Below are 11729 nucleotides of genomic sequence, written 5' to 3'. Positions count from 1 at the left end.
TACATCAGAATAGCTATGTCAGTGATGATGGATAGCTTAAATGTCCATAGCTTTAATATACATTTTAATATTATTGCCAACATAACACAAAATTGTCTCAGCCATAAAGTACAATGAACAAAATGTCCAGTTGAAATGAAAAAAGTAAGATTCTTCCAGTACATGTACTGTACATGTTACACACAAATGGACTTTCCCACAGAGACAGTAGTGTGTACAAGGCACACTGCGATCATTATAGCGACTTCACTCATTGCAAAAAAAGCAATTTTGAAAATTAGATATATTCACATGTGATATCAAATTGACTTATGTGAGCAAATGACGGTTAAATATAAACCTCTTTTACATTTTTAAAATATACTTAAAATATACTTTATTTTGTACAGTATGAGGATTGATTAACAAAAATAAATACATTTGCGAAATGAAATGTTTTCAATACAAGTTGTGATTGCTGATACTGAAAGAATAAAGCTCAACCCCAACACACCATGGTACAGTCATGAGGGGGGCAGCACTGCCGACATCACAGACCTTGAGTCACCTCAGAGTGCCACCAACAGTGAACAGCCACTCACAGGTAACACACCACCAGTGATGTTAGGAGTGCAACACCCTGGTGCTTGTACCAAACTGGTACAGATTTAAAGCAGGGGTTTAAATGAGATCAATTCCTAACACTGGCTTTCTGCGGCTCAAAGCAACATCAGAAAAGCTGTGTGCAACAATATTGCTCTGACTGACACTATTCAAAGACCACAGTGTTTCTCAATCCGATCCAGCCTCACAAAGTACATTCTCAAGCTCCACGGCCATATACACAATAATAGATTACAGGGATTTAGTTATTTGTAATACACCCCAAGAGTACATTTCAAAATCAAATTCTTCTTCTGCGGTTCTAAACATACGTAAGAAAATATACAGTTCTTCATTAATGAACCTACTAGTTTTGTTTGAATAAAACCTTAAACCTCTTTACTATTTACATTTGGTGTAGGAAACACTGATTGTAATGCAAGACATTTCTTATTGTATTTTTGTCTCATATTTGTTTTGTTTGGAGAGCAGAAGCACTTTACATTCATATTTCAACACTCTGAACCAGAGTGCTGTTGGAGTCAATGACATGCAATTCCAAGAAAACAAACTATAGAGGAGGATTACCCAGTTAAACAACACCAGTTGCTGATGAGAGGTGGTTTGAAATAAAGGATGATGAAAGCAGGAGGATGATGAGAGGAGAGGTCCCAGTGATTCCCTTGTTTGGCAGTCGACAGGCGCTTTGAGCACCAGGACAGAGACAGTGATATGGGTTGTTGCGTAATCAAGGCTTGTGTTGAGGAAAGTGGGCCACAGCCGTTGGGGTCATGGGGTGAGATGAAGGCATTGATTGGAGAGTTGACAGACGCAGTTGCAGCCAATTCCCAGATGGTGAAGGCAATGACAGAGGTTATACTCTCTCCACTCGACTTGGATCATAGGAGTCTGAGAGGAAAACAACAACAAACAAAACAATTAAAAACAATCTACAATCTTGTGTTTACTCAAAAAAGGTCATTAGAACATTGAAATTACACAATGTCTTAAAGCAATGAGTTTCAGTTACAAAAAGTGTCTCTGTGTGGAGTCCTGAGTGCTGCTCACACAATGGTTTGGCAAGTCCCTACATCCATGCCTGCTAAACCAACCTATACAACTCCTTTACTTCACTTGACAATACAGCTCTCGACTGTGGTGTATATGTAAGGTGGATATTGCTAATTGCTGGGAAGGCTTATGGTTGGGTTATTTAGACCTCAGCCACAGTTTTATCATAAAAACACCCTTGTGTCAAGCAGCCAAAAAACAAGAGAGTACAGTATGTATCCTTACTGACTTATCTGGGAATGTGCTCATGTTGTTTTCCAGCTGGATTTTCTCCCAATGATGTTTCATATTGAACATCCATCTCTCATTCCTTTTCTATGATAACAGCTCCCTCTTGTGGTTTACATGGCTAACTCACTGCACTGGCTCCAATTCCCTGCACAGTGCGAGCTCACTATAGCTTGTCTACAGTATGAGCTCATATTGAGGTGAGTTTTGGCCTTAATCCAAAGACTTTAAAATTCACACACAAAAAAGGTTATATTTCACCTCAGAATCACAGAGTACACACACCCCACAGCTAAAATACTTAGCAGCTAACAATAAGCCCTGCGATCATACCTTCTATTTTGATGACTCATACATGTGTGTGCCCATGTACACTATAGTACCCACCTGAGACAGAGAGCAGCTCCTCGTCCTCTAGTGTGGATGAACCACAGGAGACACTGAAGCTCAGGGGCAGGGTTATCTCTCTCTTGGCCACAGTGCCACTGCGAGGCTTAGGCAGGAGAGGAGGTTTCTGAGGTCTGGACACCTGCTCTGAACTGTCCTCCTTTTCCTCAACTGAATCTTTTCTCTTCTCCTCCTCCTCATCCTCCTCCTCCTCTCTTTTTACCTCCACCTCTGGCACTTTCTCCTCCTCCTCTCTTCTCTCCTCCACATCTGGCTCCATCTTCTCCTCACTTTTATCTTCCTCCATTGGCTCTGTCACCACGTCCTGCCCCTCTCTTTTCTCCTTCTCTTCCTCTCTTTCTCCCTCTACCTCTGGCTCTTTCTGTTCCTCATCCATGACTGTTTCCTCCTCCTCTTCTGTCTCTTTCCCCTCATTTTGCTTCGCTGTTGTCCCCTCATCAGTCACATCTACGTCTTCCTCCTCCACCTCCCTCTCTTTAATCTCTTCTGGCTGACTCCCCCCTTCCTCTAGGTTCTCATATTTCTCCTGCTCTAGCTCTGCCTCTCCCTCAGAGTTGGAGCTCTTGATGCTGAGGCTTCTTGTGCTGGACACTGAGTCCACCTCCTTCATACGGGCCGTGCGCTCTGTGGCGGTCAAGCCTGGCGATGTAGGGAAGGAGGCTAGCTTGTCCTGCAAAGCCTCAATGAGCTTGGAGGCATTGCGCCCCTTCCTCTCCCCGAACACACTCAGTGCCAGCTCCTCGTCAGGGGTCACAGGCAGAGACAGGGGCAGCCTGCTGGGTGGACACTCAGGCAGCTCCAGCACCATGGGGTGGCTCTCTCCGTCATTCCTCTCTTCACACTGGCTGTTGTCCTTACTGGGTTCTGGCTCCTTCTCTTCTGACGTTTTCTTTCGCTGTCTATGGGTGACCACAGACACCTCTGTCACTTGCTCATACTGTCTCCTCACATGCTGTGTCTCTCTGTCTGGGCTGTGGTTTTGTGTTTCTCTGATTAGATCCTCACTCTCTGCAGCAGAATCTTGGTGCTCCTGCTTGTCAGCCACACCCAAGGCTCCCACCGGCACAGCGATCCCGAGTATCCTGGCTGCCCTTTGCTCGATGGACTCGTTCTCAGGGATCCCCTCAGCACATTTGACTTCATATAGATTGCTCAGGTCCTCGGCGGGTATAGCATTGGCCTTCTCATTGATAAGCAGGGTTTCTAGATGCTTATCTGCTATTGTAACCTCATTTCTCCAACTGAGTGGATCGGGACTAATATCATAATCCTCAAACATGAATGTGACTTCCCTAGTCAGTCTATTGACGCATGGGGACCCCTCGGATCTAGGGGACCTGCTACTTTCACTTCTGGCCCTGCGAATATTCAGGTTTGGCTCACCCCTTAAACTGGGCATGTTATCTACATTCACCTTTCTCTCCTCCACTTTTGGGCGGTCAAACGTTTCCTTAGAGTGCTCATTTATGTGCTCTGGGACACCCTTGGCTAGGGATATTCTGCTCTCCCATGATAGCTGTATGTTCTGACACAGCTCCTGGTGGTCTAGCGCTGTGGGTAAGACAGCACATGGCTCTCCAGGGATCCCTGGAGCCTCTGTGTACACAGTCAGTCCCACGTCCCTGAGTAGAGACTCTTGGGCGACGGGGATATCCTGCCTGTAGACCCTGGGGTCACCCTGTGGGATGAGGGGGCCATAGTCTGTGAGGCTAAGCTCTGATAGTGTGGATACATCGTCTCTCGGTGGTCTGGTGGTAGTCCTGCCCTGGGGCCTAGTGAAGGCACTCCTCACCTCCCTGTAGTCTGGGTCAATGGCAGAGCCCCAGTTCTCCACACTGGGCCTCTCTGGGATTGGTGGGGCCACGTGTTGGGCGGTCTCAGGTTGGTTTCCAGTGTTGCTCAGCTCCAGGATATTCCTATAGGCCTCATCGAGGTCCTCGATGCACTGGTCTACACTGGGCTGCTTGGTTATCTGGTCCTGGAGTTCCTTGTTGAAACACTCCAGCTCCTCGATGGCGTCCCATGGCCTGCGGCTGGCGGGCTTCAGCAGGAATTGACCAAAGGCCACTGGCTCGTTGGCGTCTTGGGGTTTGGCGACACTCTTCTTGGAGGAGGACGGCTGGTCTCTCTCCTCTGCCGGCCCAGATGGGAGAAGTGGTGGGGGCTGTGCAGGACTGATGCTGAGCCGGGAGAAGGCGCTCTTGCTGGAAGGGTTGAGGTTCTTCCGGCCCTTCATGGGGTAGCCGTATGAGGCACTGCAGTCCGTGCTCACACTGCTGTCCATGGTGGTGTCTGAGCTCGGCTGGCCAGGCTCCTGCCCCGGGGGGCTCTGGGGAGGCCCTTTCACTGCTACAGGAGAGCTCGTCTGGGTCTCCTGGTTCCTGTACTGGTCTCCGGGCCAGGAGCCGGCGTAGCACAGCTCTTTGTCTGCATTGGCTTGGAGGGACCAGGCATCCACAATCTCCTTTCTCAGAGGGGTTTTCTTAGAACTTCTCATTGAGGCGGAGCTGTTGGTGTGGATGTGGGATTTGAGCGGCATGTCTGTTAAGGATTTGCTACGCAGGTTTTGGCTCTCTGAATGGCTCACAGTGGTTTCTGTGGCGCTCACGCTCAGACTTGGCATTGTCTCATTATTGTTCTGATCTGCTGAGTCTTTATTGGCTTGCATTTGAATGGGCACAGACACAAGGCAAAATATTGTCTCACTAATCTTTCTCTTAGTGTTTTTGTTATTCTCTACCCCTGAGTCTGGCACTATTTTCTTCACCTGTGTTATGGTTTCTGAAAAGCCCTGGTCTGAACTGGAACTCTGGCGTGATGCTGTGGCCTGGAAGGTGGAGGGACCTTGGTTTTTGGGATACCTGTTACAGTTTTGGTCGGTTGCTGCTGGGAAGTTATCAGTTTCTTTGTGCAAATCGGTGAGCCACCTGTTATCATTGTCATAGTCGCTAGAAGACCTCTTACTTGTGTCTGGGCTGGCGAGTGGCCCCGGCGGGGGCAGAAAGGCACTGTCATCAGAGGAGTGCTCTGACACGGTGACACTGGGAAGCTCATTGCGGATGTGGCGGATCTTGTCGGCGTCCGTTAGGGAGTTTCCGCCAATCCCCCCAGAGATGTGCCGGACACGTGGGTCATCAAAGGGGATGTACTGGACGCCCCCCGAGTACTCCTGAGGGCCGTAGCCAGGATACACCTGCTTCCTGCTGGGCACACTCCTCTCTCTCTGGTGCTCGGGCCAGGAGCCTCCTGGGTGTCTGCTGAACCAGTGACCTCTGTCTGGGGCCCTGTACACCTGCTGGTACATCTCCCCTCTGTACCTGTAGTTCACAGGGGCCTCGCTGTAGCCCCTGTGGCCCCCTCTTATGACTGGGGGTCTCTTATATGATGGGGGAGGGTTGTAACCCGGAGGCTCCATACCAGGCCCTGTTGGCTCCTGTGCAAAATAATCCAGTCTAGGGTCCTCGGCCCTGGGGTGGGGTAGGGGGGTGTTGTCCCTGGCTGTGGGGGCTGAGTCTCCAGCCAGCATCTCGGAGCTCCCCCGTGTCTGCTGGTGCACCTCATAGGAGGGAGGCCTTAGGGGGCGGCTGAAGCGGGGCTTTGGTACGATGGAGGCCTGACTGGCCGGCCTGTCATTTTCAGGCCACCTCTCCCTGCCACTGCCATCAGAGTGGTGTCTTCTGTAGGGGTCCTGGGAGGGGTGGCCGTTGACTCTTCTGTACAGGTCCTGGCCAGACGTGGACATGTCTACATACTGCAGGCTGTCGGGCTGCAGCATCCTGGGCAGGGACTGGGACTTGCCTTTGGTCCTGGGAAGGACTGCTCCATCTGGCGTCCTGGCGTGGTGGCGCTGCTCCTGAGCCCACCTCTCTCCCTCGCTGTCAGAGAGCTGGCGGGCGAAGGTCACGGCAGGCCGCCACTCGTCCGTGCCCAGGCTCTGGCATTTCCTCTCCGCCGCCATCCTCCACTGTTGCAGCGCTGCCTCCCTCTGTCTGGACCGGGCCTGAGCCTGAGCCTGAGCTTGGGCCTGGGCTGCCCAGCGCTGTCTCTCTCTCTGATGCTCCTCTGCAGAGGCATTCTGCCCTCTCTGCTGCACCCCCCCAGTCCTCCCATAGCCCCCTCCTCCTCCTCCTCCTCCTCCTCCTCTGGGCTCTCTGAAGTCAGCGTAGTCCAGGAGAACGCTGAAGTCCTGGCCCCTCCTTCTCCAGTAGGATACATCCCTGGGACCCCTGGGTTGGGAGCACACCCCTCTAGGTCCGTCATAGAACCTAGAGCATTAGGAAAAACAAATATGTTAATACAATGTTGTTACTACTTTAGAAAAGTGTTACTACAGGGTATAGGGGCAACTTAATATACATGTACAGTGTTATCAAGAAAATAAATTAAAATCGTAATTTTACACCACATGGACAGAAAGAAACCTGCACTCCAAAAGACATAGGCTAAATCTTTCACACTCACCAACAATTTTTTGTTGTTGTTTGGTTAAACATTATGGACAAGGGGGGCCATCAGGAAAATCTCCTTGCCCTTATGATAGGATTAATTATAGAAGGCTTGCCAACACTGAGCTGATGGCTAGGGAGAGTGTAGCATGTCTGTGTCTGTGAGCATATCACCCACTGGGGGGAGTCAGCCCACCACTAGTGAAGGTAAAGGAGTCAGATGTCTGACTGTCCCCTTTTCAAAAGCATAGCCTAACACTTAAAGAACTGACTGATGTGTGCTCTTCAAACACATAAAGAACTCTTAACTTTGAACAAACCGGTGATGCTTTGCAAGTCAAATCTTTGATTCAGCACTTCTAAAAAGGCCAGTAGTTACCAGTACTTTATTAAACAAACATGCACATGTCCACTCCAAGGCTGATTTCCATGCATTGTTTTGCCATGTGCATGTGCTGTGAATGAAGTCAGCCATGAGAAAATGCATCCCTGTATATAGTTGCCCACATTAGCATAAGTAGGTCTAAGTAGCACCGCCTAGTGGAAAAATGAAGAAAATTCCACATCATCCACATCATAAGCTGAAAGGCAAAAAGACTCTATATCAACAAAAAAAGGCAGAACACATGTTTTTCAATGCCTACATTTCTAATAGAATGTCCTGGTTGCTCTTGCAGAAAGGGTGGGCATAATTGCATTCTATAGCTCTAAAATAATACAGGAGGGTACATATTGACAGTATTCAAGGTCAAATGACTGTTCAAATGGAATTTTACATTCAAATATAATTAAATCCTCAGCAAATGATTACAAATGACAAACATAGTGAAATAAGCCCATCTAATTGTGTGGACATGGGAACAGCTGTATTGACTGTATCTCAGTTGCACACCACAAACCTCCAGAACTGTAGCAAATAGGCTAATCAAGCTGGCAAAAAAGCAAAAACAACAAAGCGTCGCTCTAAAATCATACATTTTAACACTGATTTCCCCGGGAAAGGTTTCAATTGCATAACTCCTGACTGAACTAAATATAGCAGCATCTCGATATACATATTTAAATGCTGCCTGTATTATTAATGGGAATGTGTTATATAAGAGGGTGTAATGTGTAGCGACTGAGAGGACTATCGATCAGACTCAGGGGGATCTACAAGCAGCCCCGTCTGGTGTGCAGAACTGGGCATGCTCAGAGGGTGGCGCTGAGGTCTGCCTAACAGCAGCTCTGTTTACAACACAAGAGTCCCATGTGGCAGATTAAGACTCTAGCGCACATTATCCCTATTCCCCATCTCCTGTCTTTATTGGGGAGAGGAGGAGAGGGAGGGAGAGATGAAAAGAGAGCCTGGAAGGGGAGGGACAGGGAGGGAAGAGAGAGGGAGAGAGGGAGAGAAGCAGAGAGCAACGCACAGTGTGAGGATCCACTCAAACTGTGGTGCAAAATGTCAATGAAGAAGTCCTTGACTGACTCCACCTTTGAATTATTCTATTTGCGCCAACCACCGTAAGGTACAGCAACTGTATGATTAAAAATAACAACAACAACAACAACAACAACATTCCAAAGAGGTCAAGATTGCATGCAATAACAAAAAATGCAGTAAACTAACAAGAACATCATCACAGCAAACTGATCACAGGGGAAACACACACTCACCCGCTATCTGTTGTGAGGGAATCGCCCAAGGAGTGCGTGTCACCTTGGTTACCGGTGTCAGCTTCTCTCCTCTGTTGGTTCCTGTCCCTGCATTCATTGTCACTGGAGTAGCCCTTGGCCAGTGGCTGCCTGCTGCTGCAGACGTAGGGCCCCGAGTCCGTCTCATACCCGTTCACTGTTCCATGACTGGACCTGTTCTCTAGGATTTCATGGCGGCAATCGCTGTAGCACTTCTCATAGGACGGGGGCGAGGGTGAGGCTGCGGCGGGGGCAGCGTTTTGGGGCAGTTTGTATCCATGCGAGATGAGGAGGTCCTCCACGCTGTACATGGTCGCATTTGTTTTGCTGGTGTGGTTGTTTTGGGGGGAGATGAGACTTCTGCTTCTCATGCGCAGCGACTGGAGCCCGAGCACAGCTGCGCAGCTGAGGCCATCACTGGGAAAACAAGAGGGGGAGAAGAGAAAGAGAGAGGGAAGGTGCCGTTAAGACCATTATCCCCTCCGTGTCCTTTTTTTGTAAGAGTCCCGCCCGGCTGGACAGTCGAGAGGAGAGAACAAAAAGCCTCCCCATTTCCAAGCCTCCGCGACGAACCGCACTCGCCTGCCTGCCCGCCCGTCTGCCTCTCCTTCTCTCCTCTCCTCTGCTCTGCTCTCAGCCCCACAACAAGACTCTCTCCATCTAACTAAGAGAGCTCAGACACCAAACCCATTGCATGCAGATAGGGTAGAGGTAAACAACAATCTCAGAACAACTATAAATCGCATTATCATCAATACCAACAATAATAGCAGCCTTATAATGGTGCTACTAATATCATACTAATGTTATAATCATAAGAGTTTTCCCTTTAGACCAGTAGCCGTGAGGCAGCTGTTGGTAAGCCATGTTTGGTATCAGAGCTGGGGATTTGTTGGATCGTATGGGCTGTTAGATGTTGGCTGTTAGAACCGTTTTAGTGGTGCTCCCCTCTCATGTGTGCTTGCCTGCACCAGGACAGTATCCCCCCCTCCCTCTTTTCCATCCACATCCAAATCCTAATCTGAGAAAAGTAATCACATGGCTACAGAAAACCTCTGGATATTTCTGGGCATATGCCTGAAACCCCTTGAGTGGATTACACTCTGCCTGTATTGTAGTGACCTTGGTAAGTGACGATGTTTACAGCGTCGTTCACTGGACAGATGCTGCTACTCACTGTGTCCCTCTACACCCAACGACTACCAACAACTGGAATAAGCCTCTTGAGCACAGATAACGGGAGAGTGTCTACTTACAATTTGTGAATCAAAAATAGGGAGTAGTGGAATTAGCAGATTTCCCCACAGTCTTCCATCAAAACCAGATTTGAGACACTCTGCAGCTCTGCTGCTTCTTCCACCTGAGCATTAGAGCCTAGTGATACTAGGTGATTAACTGGCTCTAAGACCGTGAAATGCTGCTCTCTTTGTATGTCTGGCCCTCTAATACGATTATCTTTTTCATTTAAAACTTTAAACCTGTTAGTTTTGGAGGATTGACTCTTGGCGCTCATTCAGTGATACGTTTTCATGTTTAACTGTGGCCAACAGCATTTTGTGGAATTTTTCGAGGGAAGGCAAATTTTTGTATGGTAACATGGTATTTCTGTATCTGTGCAAGCAAACTGTTGGATTTGATCCTTAACTGATGTACACACTCACACAAGAGTATTCCAATAACTTAAGAAAACTTAACCTGACATGTTTAATTCTAATTAGTCTTGCCTATGCCACATGTATCCAAGACCGACATGACACAGGTCTGTGAGCATCTGTTTTTAAGGGAAGAAGTCACATTTTAATTGCAACCCCCTTTAACCACATTGTGTCTGTACAAATGTAAACATGAGGTCTGTTAGAGTTCTACTGTGACATTTCTCCCTTTTATAGCAGCAGGGGTACACCCTGAGGGGTCAGAACAGAGGCTTCTAGATCAGAATCAGTGTCACACACCCTTCCTTCCTGCAGATTATACTAAAGCTTCAGTCTAGCTGGTGAAGAGGTCTTTCAACTTTTAGTGTTTCAGCAATAGGATATGATAGCATAAACCATAAAAAACCTGAGTGTCCATATGCTCCACATCTAATTGCGAAACCGACTATGTCAATTGCTGTCACTCATCAGTTAACATGAGGCTGAGGATTTCCCTCTGTTCGTGGCCCCCCTCTCTCCCCCTGCATCCCATGGCAAGCTCTGTTTAAATACCACTTATTCATTTACGCAATGGAATTACCATTTGATATCAAATAAAAACCCTTATTCAGGCAGCAGCTCACAACAATGGTTCACTTTGATTCCCCCAACACAACAACTTTGTGTTTCATTACAATGAGTACTTGTGTGAATAAAATTGTGATCCTGGCAACATGCATCTTATTCTGGAAAAGTACATGTCTAGTGCATTTTAATGATTAGACTTAAAAAAAATAATTAATGATCTTCTTTATGGTTAACATATGCAGCTCAGTAAGCACAAAAATAAACAAAACCATATGGAGGCCAGGGCTAACATTACACAGCACTGTACCCTCAAACAACACACAACATAACATAACATTTAAAAAAGAAAAGTAGGCTACTAATGTGCTAGGTACAGAAATGAGAGGGGCTTTTTCGCAGTCAAGTGTGCTTTTGGCAAGGGCAGGACTTGTTTATAATTAAATAAAGCATTTTTAGATCTGTGAGAAGGCATCTGCCCTTACTGGTGGCTACTACACCAGAAGGCTGGAGGATGCTGACAGCTTCCAGGTTGACAGTTTGGTGTCAGCTCCTTATTCATGGGAGAGAGAGAGAGAGAGAGAGAGAGAGAGAGAGAGAGAGAGAGAGAGAGAGAGAGAGAGAGAGAGAGAGAGAGAGAGAGAGAGAGAGAGAGAGAGAGAGAGAGAGAGAGAGAGAGAGAGAGAGAGAGAGAGAGAGAGAGAGAGAGAGAGAGAGATGGGGGGCAACAGACAATGGAGGACAAATATCTAGAATAGGGTTTAGAGGACACAGACTAAAACATGAAATAAGAATACTGAAGATTAGGATTAATGTTCAACTGATAATAAGTTTGGGAAAATCAATGCAGGAAGAATAACAATGCAAAAAGAATGTGTAAGTTTACGAAAAGTTCGATTGATATAGTCCTAGGCCTAGAAACAAGCTTTTTGCAGACAAAATATCTGTAGGCAGAGAAGCAGACATACGCTCACATCCAAACAATTTTGTGGAGATGACTACATCTGACATTCATCAATGCTCCAGGCATTCCAATAGTTTTTGGACTTAAACCCTGACAAGAAATGATGGGAAAATCAGTGTTGGTTAGGTAAAATACAAT

The 11729-nt window shown here is 47.3% G+C and overlaps 1 protein-coding gene across 1 annotated transcript; it reads right to left on the bottom strand.

Annotated features, from left to right (window-relative positions):
- Window positions 1-464: 464 nt before the first annotated feature.
- jcada (junctional cadherin 5 associated a) lies at window positions 465-8722 on the bottom strand (the record flags this gene model as incomplete). Its single annotated transcript, XM_083683523.1, has 3 exons — window positions 465-1491; window positions 2269-6554; window positions 8394-8722. The coding sequence occupies 3 exons, from the start codon at window positions 8720-8722 to the stop codon at window positions 1457-1459; spliced, it is 4650 nt and encodes a 1549-aa protein (XP_083539649.1). The 3' UTR covers window positions 465-1456.
- Between the last annotated feature and the right edge of the window lie 3007 nt (window positions 8723-11729).

The sequence above is a fragment of the Argentina silus genome, assembly GCF_951799395.1.
Source record: "Argentina silus genome assembly, chromosome: 1".
Lineage (NCBI taxonomy): Eukaryota > Metazoa > Chordata > Actinopteri > Argentiniformes > Argentinidae > Argentina > Argentina silus.
The sequence above is the reverse complement of the archived record's forward strand: the minus strand, read 5'-3'. Positions and strand labels throughout refer to the sequence as shown.